This window comes from Nerophis lumbriciformis, linkage group LG04 (assembly GCF_033978685.3).
Source record: "Nerophis lumbriciformis linkage group LG04, RoL_Nlum_v2.1, whole genome shotgun sequence".
Lineage (NCBI taxonomy): Eukaryota > Metazoa > Chordata > Actinopteri > Syngnathiformes > Syngnathidae > Nerophis > Nerophis lumbriciformis.
The window spans coordinates 18043611-18058987 of NC_084551.2; the positions used below are offsets into that span (position 1 = coordinate 18043611).

At 39.0% G+C, this 15377-nt stretch overlaps 1 protein-coding gene across 2 annotated transcripts in view; it reads left to right on the forward strand.

Moving 5' to 3' along the window:
- Positions 1-15377, forward strand: part of LOC133597085 (zinc finger protein 516-like) — a 107450-nt gene that overhangs the window by 80586 nt on the left and 11487 nt on the right. The window contains exons 4-5 of one of the 2 annotated variants that reach the window (XM_061950006.1): positions 7866-7970; positions 11818-11888. In XM_061950006.1, coding sequence (XP_061805990.1) covers positions 7866-7970; positions 11818-11888 — 176 coding nt within the window. The remainder of the gene's footprint in view (positions 1-7865; positions 7971-11817; positions 11889-15377) is intronic. The other variant, XM_061950004.1, reaches the window with a different exon arrangement.

The following is a 15377-nucleotide window of genomic DNA, read 5'->3' on the forward strand; positions in this document are numbered from 1 at the left end:
ACTAGTTACAGTTACTAGTTACTTCATTTCAAAAGTAACTCAGTTACTAACTCAGTTACTTACACCAAAAAGTAATGCGTTACTGTGAAAAGTAACTATTTAGTTACTTATTTTTTTTCTTCTTTTTTTTTTTTTTTAAAGCTCCCATTAATGCCCTTTTAGCCTTCATTTCAGTACTGTTATTGCACTGGAGAATAATACAATCTGTTGATCAACTTGACATGCATTTGCATCACTGAACTCTGCTAGGCAATGTGGTCTACATACGACAAAGATATTTTACAAAGGCCAATTTGTTTCTGTCCAGAACAAATTGACAAAACTATTTTAAATAGCTGCAACATAACGTACATAAGTAACAAACAGCATAATAACAGCATAAATGTAAACCAAGAAAGGCACACACTACATACACAAAGCCAAACCAGGCATTTTCTTCCTCAAGTAATTCTGATACAAAATCATGTCTGAAGCCCAGAACACTCTACACGTTTCCCCAGTTTTAGTTTAGAGATAAGGAAAGATTGGCCTGGCCCACTAGGATCCCTCTTTATGTTTGTGAACTTTATAGTCTATACATTTAGAGTGATGTGATAATCAAACACTCTAGAAGTCTAGAATGAAAGAGTATATAAGAGAATTGACAGCAACGTTCCCTCTCAGGAGCGCGCCTGTGCAATTGCGCACTGCTCAAGCGTCCTCTGCGCACGGCAAATCTATGCCATGCACAAAATCAAATAAAAAAAATAAGCGCATAACAATTTTCGACACGACTCGGACACGACAGAGAAAACCGTTTTCGTCATCATTGTTCAAATATTGTAACGTCTGTCGAGACGCTTTGAGAACATGAATTCCATCCATCACTTTACTGAGCAAAACTCTTTATTGTCGGCCATAAACACATCACCAAAACATTAGTAAAACAAATGATATCTAGCAAAAGTGGTCATTTTCTGCAGTACAAACCAGACCAAAAGCAACTTTGTTATATCAACAGCAGCCACTGCTCTTTCTCACATGCGCCAACACTTGCACATATGGCACTTAGCCAGTGATGCGTTTACAGCCACACAAAAAGTCGAACAACTCCAACACCACACATAAAGTGTAATTCCAGGTCGTTACACTATGATTTACCAATCAAATGTGTGCTTATTCTAGTGTCATTTATTATGAATCTTAATTTATAAATATTAATCATTAAATGCTGTTAGTATATTAAATAAATACTAATAAAAATATATTTTTTACAAACAGGAAGTTGCAGGAATGTACACATGATCCCCTGCTTACATCTCATTGTGCAACATGTGAATGTTTTAATGGGAACTAAATGCAATGTCTGAAAGGGTACAAATGATTTCCAAAGCAGGACCTCCACCCAGACAAACAATACAAGTACACAGTTCATTAAAAACAATATTTGTTGCTATTGTCATTGTAAGTGGGCCTAAACACTTATATTAGAAATGGAAATGACTGCTGTCATTTGATTATAATAATAAGAGAATGTTGTCTGTCTATCTGTGTTGGCCCTGTGATGAGGTGGGGACTTGTCCAGGGTGTACCCTGTCTTCCGCCCGAATGCAGCTGAGATAGGCTCCAGCGACCCCGAAAGGGACAAGCGGTAGAAAATGGATGGATGGATGGAGATTGAACTTGTTATTTAGTCAGGTTTGGGACAGGTGTGCTGCTGGTGTAGCCACAGTGTGCACGTCTAAAGTTGCTCACATGGGCTCCACTCAATGCTCAGGGAGTTTTTGCGTTTGCTCACACACATGAACAATTAGAGGGAACATTGATTGACAGAGTGTGTGTACCTTCAAGAATGATGAGCAGAGGCAGAGTTAATCCTGAAGTGGTGGTGGTGGTAAAGTGTCATTGGAGTCTCTATCTCTCTTTACTAGCTTCGTCGAAGCATGTTGCTTATGTAGCTTGTTTCAGCAGATTTGAATTGCTGTTTTGGGCAGTAGATGGGATCTTTGATCCAAAGCACAATTTACATTTAACTAAAATGTTCTTTTCTTTGTGCTCGACAAAAGAAAAGTAGTGAAAATATCTCCATGTTAGCAAACTCGACTTCTGGCTCCGCCATGATCAGACACGCCCCCCCCCTCCCTCCCCACACTCACACACACCCACACAGAGCGCATGTCTCTCTCTCTTCTCCGGCTTGTGACACAAGAAGAAAAAGAACGATGACACAGCAGCGCTCCGATAAAACACACTTTATACTACATAAAAAGTAACGTAAAATAACGCAGTAACGCATCATGTAGTAACGGTAACTGAGTTACTGAATATAAAAAATAACGCGTTAGATTACTAGTTACCGCCGAAACTAACGGCGTTACAGTAACGCGCTAGTCCCAACACTGGCCCTAATATAATGTTATATACAGGGTTCGTACGGGTGCTTAAAAACCTTGAAAATGCTTGGATTTTAATGTTGTGCTTGTAAATGCTTGGAAATGTTCAACATATTTCTCGGCAGTCTCAATAGGCTAATTATAAAATGGAAAAAAATAAAATAAGTGTCCTTAAAAATGAAAGGTCTTTATCTGTTGGCTTTGCACAAGCGACAAGCTCTTACATTAGGTTGTTGTCATGCGACTCTGTGTCGACCCCAAGAGGACAGTGGTGCATCGGTCCATCGTGCCGGGAGGTTGTCGTTTTAATGAACATTGGATGGAAAATGACAAATACAAACTTTGGATAAAATGTGGACCCAATCCACATGTAGCCTGCTGCAAAGTATGCAAAAGGGACTATCCAACATGGTTCGATGTATTTTTTGCTCCATTATTTTGGTTGTCTACTTAACTTGTCTGACTACCTCAGTTAAAGCAAACAAGTTACATTTTGTTGTTTTGGTTAATTGCATTAAAATGGTTACATTATTGGACTTGTTTGTACTGTGAAGGTCATGTTTTATATAATTTGTAACCTTTTTAACAACTTACAGCTGAGTTAATAGGAATGATTTTGTAGTTTTTACACAACATGGTTGTATGAATTTTTTGCTCTATTATTTCCGTTGTCTACTTAACTTGTCTGGCCACCTCAGTGACGGCAAAAAAAGTTAACTTTTGTCTTTTTGTTAATTTATTATCATAGCCACAGTTATAAGGTTAGATGTGCTTAATGACAGGTGACGGAAGTGTTGTGAAACAAACAAAATATTTTCCTTTAATTTATTATCCTTAAATTAATGTGGAACAGTTTTGTTAATAAATGAGTGAAATTGACATTTTGAGGGTGCGTGTATTTATATCATATTATGTAGTTTACAAGCACAAATACGGTGTGAATCAATCTGTGCTGTTCAATGTCATTGACTGCTGTAAGTAAGAAAAAGAACAAGAAATTTAAAAAACAACACAAATGGATGGACAAATTGAATAGTCTACAGAAACACTGCTTCATTTTCTATGCCCCATTCAGTTAATGATAACTGCTGCTTCAATGTTAGGCTTAAGTTTTAGCAGATTTTCTGTATTTTTCCTACAGACAGCATTTGGTGACCTCAAACAACAAGGCTATGGATTGATTCACACTTGTTTTTGCCTTTTGAAGGGTACTGGAAAAACTGGAAAATTGATCTTGAAAGTCCTTAAAAAGTGCTGTAATTTGGCCATAGAAAATGTGTACGAACCTTGTGTATAGTAATATAATATAATGACATTATTATTACTAGAGGGCCGCACGGTAGCCTAGTGGTTAGCATCTAGGCCGCACAGATCTGGGTTCAAATGTCTGTTTGGGGATCTCTGTGTGGATTTTGCATGTTCTTCCCATGTGTGCGTGTTTATTTTCTGAGTATTCCGACCTCCTCTACATTCCAAAAATATGCACGTTATGTTAATTGTAGATTAATTGTCCATAGAGAGTGTGAATGATTGTTTGTCTTTACAGTATGTGCCCTGCGATTGGCTGGGAACCGGTCTAGGGTGTAGAGATTTGCTCCAGTTTACCTGCAACCCTAATTAGGATAAGCAGTATACAAAATGAGTGGATTATTATTAGGTAATATGACATGCATGAATTGCTGCCCCTTTAGATAGCCAGCCAGATGTGCTGGTGGCCTTCCTTGTTTTTTAGCAGGTGTTTATGTCATAATTAGTTGGATGAACACATTGCATAACCCTTTGTAGTTGAGAAAGATATTCAACAAGTTCCAGTTGTCCTGTATGGATTGCTGCATTTAACTTTAGTATCAGTGTCTAAATGTGGTCAGCGAATTCTCAGGCCTAAAAAAATGGCTTTCCTACGTTAGAGCAGACATACAATATAACCCCTTTAAATGGATACAACGCATGCAGGCACACACACCTGACATGTGACACACGGGCAGCGGAGCGGGCACATCACAGCCGGGGCGTTTTAATTGCCTGTAATTTATGCGGTGTGTGTGTCTGGCTGTCAGCCTGTGAGATGATGCTGTGTGACAGCTGCAGTCCAGTCCCTGGAGCTAGCAGCTCATAATGACACATTAGACATACTAATGATGCCTGCACTTGTCCACTACTCATGGTGCCTACCTCCACCGCTGCAGCCATGCTTCTGTGAGAATGTACGCTTACTTTGTGCACAGTACTGACCTTTATGACTTAATTTGGCCTCAAACACAACACACAAGCTTTTGGAATGAACTCATGATGACGATGCCCAGCTTTTTGTATTATATTCACAGAAACAATCCCTGCTAAAATAATACGTGAAGAAAAAGTTAAAGCTGAACAGAAAAGACATAGCGGTACTTTAAACTCAGCGACAACAACATTAAGGGCCTGACCTACTAAGATCCAAATAAAATGTGCTAAATAGTGTGTGCAATCTATAAAATTGTGTATAGTAAAGGGCATGTTGCTACTACTAAGACTGCATCTACAATTGATAACAAGTGCAAAAGTGGGGCAGAGCGGCCTATTTAAATACGTTTTTTGTGTGTATGCCGGCTGTCACCATGGAGACACTCTTTTACCTCCACATGTCTGGCATCATATGGTCCAACCTGTAGCACACGGGTTCCCACACTACCGGATCTGGCCCGCCGAACATCGACAATCTGTCATGTGGGACGTCCCAAAGTTAAAAATAGCTAAAGTATTGTGTCTCACAATACGAAGCTCGGGATCTTTCTGTGGGGAGTTTGCATGTTCTCCCCGTGACTGCGTGGGTTCCCTCTGGGTACTCCGGCTTCCTCCTACCTCCAAAGACATGCACCTGGGGATAGGTTGATTGGCAACACTAAATTGGCCCTAGTGTGTAAATGTGAGTGTGAATGTTGTATGTGTATCTGTGTTGGCCCTGTGATGAGGTGGCGACTTGTCCAGGGTGTACCCCGCCTTCCGCCCGAATGCAGCTGAGATAGACTCCTGCACCCCTCGCGACCCGAAATGGACACGAGGTAGAAAATGGATGGATGGATGTCCTCTTCAGCCGTTCAGCCCAAATCTGCTGTACTTATTTACTTTACAAAAGAGTCTGTGATACTTCTCTTGTTGCCTTATTTGTATTGGGCTTTATTAAATGTATGGATATATTCAGTGTTTGGCGCAGCTGGACCGGAGCCATCGGCGATAGAAAGAAGAAGACAAGAGACAGCGGGAAAAATAGTAGGGACAAGAGGGGAAAAAGACAACAACAACCACTTGGGGGCTACAGTGGGTTAAAATAATTTGGCCAGTCAAAAAGTTTGGGGGCCCCTGCTGCAGCATGTGCCATGTCGTTGACAGGCAGCAGACAAATATTATTTGTACCATCTTTTCTTGGCTCAATTGAAGCACGATATGGACTCAGAAGACTTTTTAATCTCGACAACAGAATTGACTTTTACTGAAGGTGCGCTCTGGGAAGTGCTGCGGTGTTTTGATGATGCGTCTGGATAATTTCCGAAAATGTGTATTGCAAGAAGTTTTTTTATATAGTAGATATAATATTACAATAATATATATATCCCATATGAAAACACAATCACAATTAAAAAAAATTATGTTTTAAACACCTGCCGCAATACACCGCTTCCCACCTACAGCTTTCTTCTTTGCTGTCTCCATTGTTCATTGAACAAATTGCAAAAGATTCACCAACACAGATGTCCAGAATACTGTGGAATTTTGCGATGAAAACAGACGACTTAATAGCTGGCCACCATGCTGTCTCAAAATGTCCTCTACAATCCGCGACGTCACGCGCTGACGTCATCATACTGAGACATTTTCAGCAGGATATGTCGCGCGAAATTTAAAATTGCACTTTAGTAAACTAACCCGGCCGTATTGGTATGTGTTGCAATGTTAAGATGTCATCATTGATATATAAACTATCAGACTGCGTGGTCGGTAGTAGTGGGTTTCAGTAGGCCTTTAAATCATCCGGCTGCTGTAAAATGATAAGATTTACTGTAATTGTTGAATAGATACAGTATGTGTAATATTTTTCTTACTGACAATCCAAATATGTTGACATGCACACAGACGGAGGATTGCCTCTCCCTCGTTTGTCTTTGCAGTGTGATATCCTTCTTTCTCACAGCCGTTTGTGCATACAGTAACTGTGCCATTTTGCACAAATATTTTAAGGCGTGCTCAATATAAATGCAAAACAGCGGCCGCAAAACACTTTCAGCTTTGATAAATCACAGTGTGTGTTCTACATGATTATATTTAAATCTCCTCCTCCCAGTATTGTAGGTGTTCTGATAAACATCATCTGCATATAAATGGCTCTTTTAAGAGACGCAGTCCTCTGCGGACAGGCTTTGTAGATCAACTTTGCGTGCGCTACAAAGTTTGCACGAGTTTTATTAAGCGCAAACCTTTGGTAGATCAGGCCCTAAGTATCTGGTGAGATCAAATACTGAAGTTGCTTTAACACAAGAAAACCATGGCAGAGGGATATTAGTTTGACAAATCTCTCATGTAGATATGGTCATGCAAATATTAGAAACCCCTCTTAGAAGAAGGCAGTGGTTCCCATGCTTTCACTTTATTTTGAACACCACACGGTGGGAGAGGGGTTAGTGCATCTGCCTCACAATACGAAGGTCCTGAGTAGTCCTGAGTTTAATCCCGGGCTCGGGATCTTTCTGTGTGGAGTTTGCATGTTCTCCCCGTGACTGCGTGGGTTCCCTCCGGGTACTCCGGCTTCCTCCCACCTCCAAAGACATGCACCTGGGGATAGGTTGATTGGCAACACTAAATTGGCCCTAGTGTGTGAATGTGAGTGTGAATGTTGTCTGTCTATCTGTGTTGGCCCTGCGATGAGGTGGCGACTTGTCCAGGGTGTACCCCGCCTTCCGCCTTATTGTAGCTGAGATAGGCTCCAGCGCCCCCCGCGACCCCGAAGGGAATAAGCGGTAGAAAATGGATGGATGGACAGTTCGTCCTTGCTTATTTACTCATTATAACGCATCTTGTCTGCCAGAGTATAAAACGAATAAGCAGGATGGATCAGTTTGTCAACTAAGCGATAGATACTTTTTTTTTGTTTCAAAAACAGCAAAAAATCTAGTGAAAAAACTTCTGCCGACTGACATAATAGAACATATTGCTCTTCTTAACGAGCAGCGAGTGATGCTCTGCTCCTCTTAGCCCTATTCAAAAGCAAATCTGTCTAAAGTAAGACAGAAGTTAGTTCATCTGTAATGCTGAATATATTTGTTTTTCTTTTGATGGTTTTTAGTAACATTTTGCAAATGTCTAATGGCGAATTATGCAAATGTAAGGCAAATATATTGCAGTCCTTTGTAAATCATTACTATTTTCCAATAATACATATAAATAAACTAATGGTTATTTTCCCCACAAGGAATACTTTTAATACAACATATATGATGTGTATCATGTGTCTGTCATCAGGGATGCTGAGGTCTCTCATGCAGCAGGGACAACATTTCTGCCACGAGTGCGGGAAGAGTTTCAGTCAACCCAGCCACCTGCGCACACATATGAGGTCCCATACAGGTAAATAACCCGGTACACTACACACTCACACACACCACTGCCACCAATGTATTGTTATGGTAGGTCATTAGGCTCTAGATTAGATAGACCTGTACAAACATATGTAATCTTGTGCAAGGGTTTATCTTTTTTAAAGACATCTAAAAAAAGTTGGAGTTGGGGTTTGCAGCGTTTTATAATTGGATGACATACCGTGAATACTGAGAGGGGTTTTTAATTTCGGTCATCAGGAAATATATTACAGAGACCTCAGTATGATGCAGTGAACTGCATACCTTATATAGTTTACAATGTAAGTATTATGAAAATCATTTTAATCAAAAGCAAAGTTGCAAATGGTGGGCAAGCCAACAAAAAGTTAATTATGTATTCACTTATGAAAAAAATAATTAATGAATTAAGAAAACTATGGTACATGTAAGAATTCAACAACATCATTTTTCAGTTTGTAAAATAACCCTCCAGCTCGTAATCGTCCATGTATTGTAACATTTTCTGTCATTCGCATGACACCTGTTCACACACATCATCGCCTTCTCAGCTATTTATCCACTCGGAGACAACTCATAAGTTATAATGAATAAATGCATGCAAGGATTCACACTCAACAATAATTCATTGTCGGACTCTCCGCGACATCCCTGCATGTACCCAAATAAATCAAAACTGATCTTTTTTGTTCAGTTGCGTGTGACAGCCAGTCTGTGAGTCCTTTCCCGCCCTGGGCCGGGCAGCTGTCTCTATTTTTTAAACTGAAAAATGTTTTTCTCTGGATACTGACCTGTGACAAATGGCATACATTATTAATCACATGTCAATTACAGAGATGGGATTGTGCATTCTAATGAAAGAGGATAACATTTGTTCACACCTGTCTCATGAGTCCATGAGCATGCATCTCAGTGATATTTATATGACGAATTCCACTAAAACAAAGTTCATACTTTATTTGTCCTCTTCTTTGGTCAAAGTTTGTGTGGGTCACAAAAATCTGTCCACATGAAAACACATTTGACTGACATCAAGGGCATGATAAAGCAACAGGTGGCATACTAACCCCTAAATGGAATGCCATTTTGGTCAGTCAGCAGCCTGAAGAAATATATTTTCAGCAATGGTAAATGTTGTGAAAAAGAGTAATTATTAATGTACCAACAGAATGATAAAGCAAACAACTACTACAAAAATGGCACAAACATAATAAAATACTTTTGGACAGTCTTCAACAGTTCCAAAAAAGTATTGCCAAGTTTATGTCTACATAAAATGCATCATTTTTTAAATTTTTATAAAAGGGAGGGGTTACACTGAAAAATAAGCACCAAGTCACATTGTTACAATACAATAATTATGTATTCAATCGAGGGATGAAACAATATGAACATTTAATGGTTATTGTGACCAAAAATACGGTTATCCATATTATCACGATATTGTTGAATATGCTCAAAAAGTACTTATACACACACTGAAATCTTTTAACCAAGGTTTACCTAAAAATGAACACAGACACACAATATACTCTTTTGGCAGAAGAAAAATTAAATATTGTTTGGGGTTCTTCAGATCCAAATTATTGTATTATTGTATTTAAATGTCTATCTTTTTCTTTTTTTCTTTTTTATATTGTTTTTTTAATGATAAAAGCAAAACGGGTGTTGTAGGCTTCCTGTTTATGTGATGTCACGCAAGTTCACTTCCTGTTGGAGACACATTGTTGTCATATTTCTCTGAGTATAGCGCAATCACTGTGTTCTAAGAGAGCGCAGCCTGTAGGTTCAATGTGCACAAATAAATATTTTAGTTTCTCAAACAGCAATGTGTTTATACACGTTTTATTTGCGATATGATGTTTCTCAATGGGGAACGACATCAATGTATCTTGTATATATGTTATTATTTAAGCTACCTAGCGCTAGCCAGTCCATGAGTTAATCAAAGTGCAGTTATCAGTCAAGGTTTTAAAATCATTTTAATTTAAAACTGTAATACTAATGGTCAAAAGTTTTACCGCTGTTTAATATTAATACTGTTTACTGTTACATGCTTATTTCAAACTGATCAGAGATCTGATGAGCCAAATGGTTGTATTCTGTATTGTTTGTGAACATTTTTAAAGGCAGTTGTCCTATACAGATATCAACACATGTTGTGTTTGCAAAGCTACTACTATATTATTGTGATTTACATATTTTTACAGATTCCAACCTAATCCTTGCAAAAATATGTTATTTTGACTGAATTAGTTTTGAAATTACAAATGTACTTTCACATTTTTTAGATTTTAATGTATTCACATAATTATGAATGAGCCTTGTAATTCTTTGTCTTTATTCTTGTAATATTTTTTTTTCTATGTGGCTAGGGCTGGGTGATATTGCAAAAAAATAATGACACATTTTCTCATATCATCTGATCTTGATTAACGTCACAATTGTTCATATTGTTTTGAACCTGCCAGTCTTAAAACCTCTGTACTAAAAACCGAAGAAACTAGAGATTAGTTAGGTCCTCGTAAACTTACTTCCTCAGACAAATGTTCTTTATCCATCATTTCAGTCACATTACGTACATTTCTGTGTTTTTCTGCCATTAATAGTAGATTCCTTTTTTAATTGGCCAATTCTGTGATTCCGACCACGTTCCGTTACCTCTGAAATTATAGGGCCCTAAATAACTCCAAGTTACTGTTAACATTTATTTTGCTGCACTCAGCTGGCGTTTAGCTACAAGTTCAGTCATTCTGTTCATATCCATGTTTTCTGTTTGTAACTGCAAATGGAGCGGGAAAGGTCGACTCTGATTGGCTGTTGTCGCAGACATTGGCACCAGGGTTTAATCAAGTTAATTAATATATGCTCACAGTTCAGAACTGTGATCAATCTGAAATGTATCAATATTATCGATCCATAATCATATAATCGCCAAGCCGTACTCGTGGCCCTACTATTCCTTAGTATAAGTTTGTTTATATGTACATTGTATTGTCTTAGACTTTCCCGTTTTATGTACTCTTCCATTTCATAGCCTTCCATTCTGTTTTCACCCCAGCGCTTCCTTCCACTTGAACTTCCCGTCTCTGCCCTTTTGCTTGTCTCACAATTGAATCATCCTGTTCTCCGGCACCTCTTTTAAAGTTCCTTCTCATTTTGGCCTCGTTATTTTCTTCCCTTCTCTCTGAATTCCTATGCTCACATGTTTCCTCCCCTACTTTACTTGTCGCCGGCTCATCTCGTGCCTCTCCTGTCCTGTCACGTCCATCAAGTGAGATTGAAGTGATCAGAGCAGACAGTCAGATAAATAGCTTCTTTATGGAGAGTGTGAATGATATGTGGCACCGCCAGTGATTCTAAGTGACAGAGGCCAAATGGTAAGTGATGCAAAGCTCAGCTTCCCCTAAGCCCTATTGTAAACACACACACACACACACACACAGCACATTAGCACACACTCACGCCCATGCACAGGCTCTGTAAACACTCGCCAAGACTGTAATTAATGTTGTCACCGACGATTGTCCTCAGCTTGGACGTGCGCACGCAGAAAAGGCCAGCCACCCTGAGGCCTCTATTAACATGCGTCATATTAAATCACTGACTTGGCTCCACCAAGTTCCATCGCCATCATCATCACCATCATCATCACCTTCACCATTATCATTACTGCCAACCCACCCTCCATTTCAATGGACGCTGGTGGTGAAAGCTATGCTGCATTGTGTGGCTGGTGGCAGGAGGAGAAAACAAAATGCTTGTGTGGGTCTTGGTAGAGCTTTTAACCGAATGCCCCTTCCTCCCCTTCCTCTTCCACCTCTCCCACCCCCGTCTTCCTCCTTCTCCCTTCACAGTTGGGTTTGATTTTAATGGACTCCACAGAGGTACTGATGCTCACACCACCGCTTCTGAAGCTCCCAAACAAGTATGTGGCACAATGGTTTATCATTTGGCACCACCATTGCTTCTGCATGTGTGTGTGGTGTTATTTTTGTTGCACCTGTCTGCATGTTGTGTCACGCTGTCAACTTCTACAGCATCTTCAATCCTGCTTTTGCTGGTTTCTTTTCACACGACGGCATTGACACATTCCATCCTCAAATAAGATTTTACTTCTAAGCAATCATATCCAACATCAGTAAGTGCGCATTTGCACAACTGTAATAAGAATAGAGTTGAATCGTTCTAATTTTCGGGGCGGCGTGGCTCAGGTGGTAGAGCTTGAGGGTTCCAGGTTCGATGACAGCTTCCACCATTCCGAGTCAGGGCCGCGCTCACTGTGGTTACAAAGTAGCTTACCATGTGAAGTGAATGAATGTTGGGTTCTTAGTTCTCTGTGAAGCGCTTTGAGTGTCTAGAAAAGTGCTATATAAAATCCAATCCATTAATATAATGTTCTTTTTAAAACAAAATTAAGAGTGCAACGCTTTTAAAAAAACAAAAAAAAACAGGGACAATGATATTAAAATAAAATATAAAAAAGTACAAATTTACAAGATTTGAGAAATGTTTTTACAGTTAAACCCACAATTATTCACACCATAGTCAAATCTGAGTAATGAAGTTTAACGACACTCCATGTTACGTGTTCACAAACGCAGTCCTATTAAATATTAATATAGTACATAAAGAAATAGGGAATTGAAATACGTAGGTGTAGTGATGCATAGTTTCGAGTCGCACAGAGAGGAAGGACAAAGTCACTTTTTTTCTTTTTATTTCAAGAACCCATAGTGTATAGATGACCGAAATTTCACTAACAAGTTCTCTTCCTGAAAATGAAACGAACGGTCATTTCCCATTATATCGGATAGACAGTGTGGATAAAGGCATACAAAAAACAAATATTTTGATCACTTAATTGCATGTTTTGTTGCCACAGTCCAGGGATTCTCAAACTGTGGTATGTGTACCACTAGTGGTACGGAGGCTTCATCTAGTGGTACGCCAAAGAATCCCTTGATTAAAGTACAGCGTTATATTTTCCCATATTCAAACATAGTGTTCCTGTTCAAACTGTATGTAATGGCACAGTGACTGAAAATATTAAATATAATTGTTAAATAACACATCTGCCTTATTTTTTAATGAATACTTTGGCCTACTATGCTACTGTATTTGAATGTTGGTCATTACGGTGGTACGTGGTGAGCCAAATTTTCTGAGGTGGTACTTGGTGAAAAAAGTTTGAGAACCACTGCCCTAGTCTATGATTACCGTATTTTTCGGACTATAAGTCGCAGTTTTTTTCATAGTTGGCCGGGCTCCAGTGCGATTTATATATGTTTTTTTCCTTCTTTATTAAGCATTTTCGGCAGGTGCGACTTATACTCCGGTGCGACTTATACTCCGAAAAATACGGTACTTCAAAATTAATATACTTAACATTATGAGGAAAAAAATTAATAAATGGAAGAATCGCCATTTCCGGGCTTCCCTGCACTTCCATCCCCTCTTCCATGGACACCATAGCCTGTTTCCTCATGCTCTTTTAGCATTTCAAGCATCTTGAGGGATATTTTATATGTCCTTCATGTGTTCTGTGCTCAGTGTAAGTGAGTTAAGAGTTAATTTAGGTATAATTTATGTATAAGTTCTGATTTACACTAAATCAGAGTTGTCGGAATGAAACTTCTTCATAACTCGAGAACCACCTGAGTCTTTAAGTGGCAAAATATAATTTTTTTAGATGTAGTTTTAAATTTAAGGATGTCTGTCACGGAAAAAAAATATTTGTAATGGATTACAAATAATTCAACTGTTATGTTTTAGCTATTTTGATATGTTTTCCCATTTATTTTGGTGCGAAATACCTGGGAACAAAAAACATGACTTTGTTTTTATATTTACATTCCATTCATCACCCATATCATTTGTCACACTGTAATCAATCAAATTGCATGTAACCAAAAGCTCATGTTTACATTCAAAATAAATCAGCCTAAGTGGGAAGCTAATCAAGTTTGTCTTTTTAAATGACATGTTACACTTTTACATGTGCCGTGTAATAAATCATCAGAGTAAGATTTATTGGGCGCTGCAGTCAAAGGTGGAGACAATAAATAAAAATCCTGTGTATTATCAGAGCATACATATGCAAAATATATCAGCCTTCCATCCATTAATGCCTGGTCTTAGTTTTCGGAGTCAGTCACAAAGACAAGAATTGAGGCCGAGTCGGGAACAGAAGTAAATCTGCTCTGCTTTGACATTCGCTTGTACACGCTGCATCTTCAACTTTATTAATCACCGATACACACACCCCACATGACTGAGATTTACCGCATGCTATATGAATGATGGGAGCAGGCGTCTGGCGGAGGGGTCCAATTAGATGCAGTGTTGACGCTGCTTTACGGTGACTATAACCTTTAGTATAATGTAGTGCAGCGGTCCCGTCAGCCATGTTTCCTCACAGGGCGATGTCGCCCAGGTTCTCGCTTTGCTCTCACGTCTAATCCTCACCTTCTTTTCCTACTGTTTTATTATATTCCTTTATGATTAATTATACCTATTTTGTTGTTATCGCTCTCTTCCTCAAACCCCCCCCCCTCTTTTTTTCTCAATGTTGTGCTTCTGATGATGTATGATAACAGCTATATTTCCCTGTGTCTTCTTCAGGGAAAATGGCGGGGGAAGGGCACAGGGACTCATTTGTTTTCCCGCTTTGATATTCTTCCATTTATCAAAATGATAATTAGGTGCAATTAAATGGCAATCTCATTTGTTTTGTTCAGGTGTGAGATGAGCATTTTTTATTATTCTTCCCTTCTTTTTTTTTTTGCTGAGGTCTGTTATCTGTCCCATTGTAGGTCAGTCTAATTAGTGTGTGTGTGTGTGCGCACACGTCTGTGTGTGTGTGTGTCACGGGCACTGAGCGGTCTAGTTGATTGAGTGAAGAGCATGAAGATAAAACTAGGACTGCTTAGACAGGAATGTGTGGCTTACCTCTGCAGAATGCAAGGAAGCAACCAGAAGTGTATTCAGTCCTGCACTATAAGAACATAAGTATTTTGTGACATGACTCTTAATGATCAGTTTTCAAAATCAGTTCATTAAGGATGTCTTTGTCACAAACACTTTGGGGAAGGCCCTCTTTGTTCCAGCATGATGAAAGCAAGGTGCATATACTGCAGGCATGCTTGGATGACTTGCCTTGCTAGCACCCCATTAAACACCTTTATGGTGAACCAAACCATAAACTGTACGACGGCTTTTTTGACCTCACACATGCTTTTCTGGATAAAAAAAATAAAAATAAAATCTCATTAACACCGAAATCTTGTAAAAAGTCTTCTCAACAGTGTGGAAGCTACGTTTGTATTACACGTGATTCTCGGTTTAGAATGTTCAGTGATAACCACTCCCATGAATTAATTAAAAACGTAATTTTTAAACGCTACGTTTGCTCGAG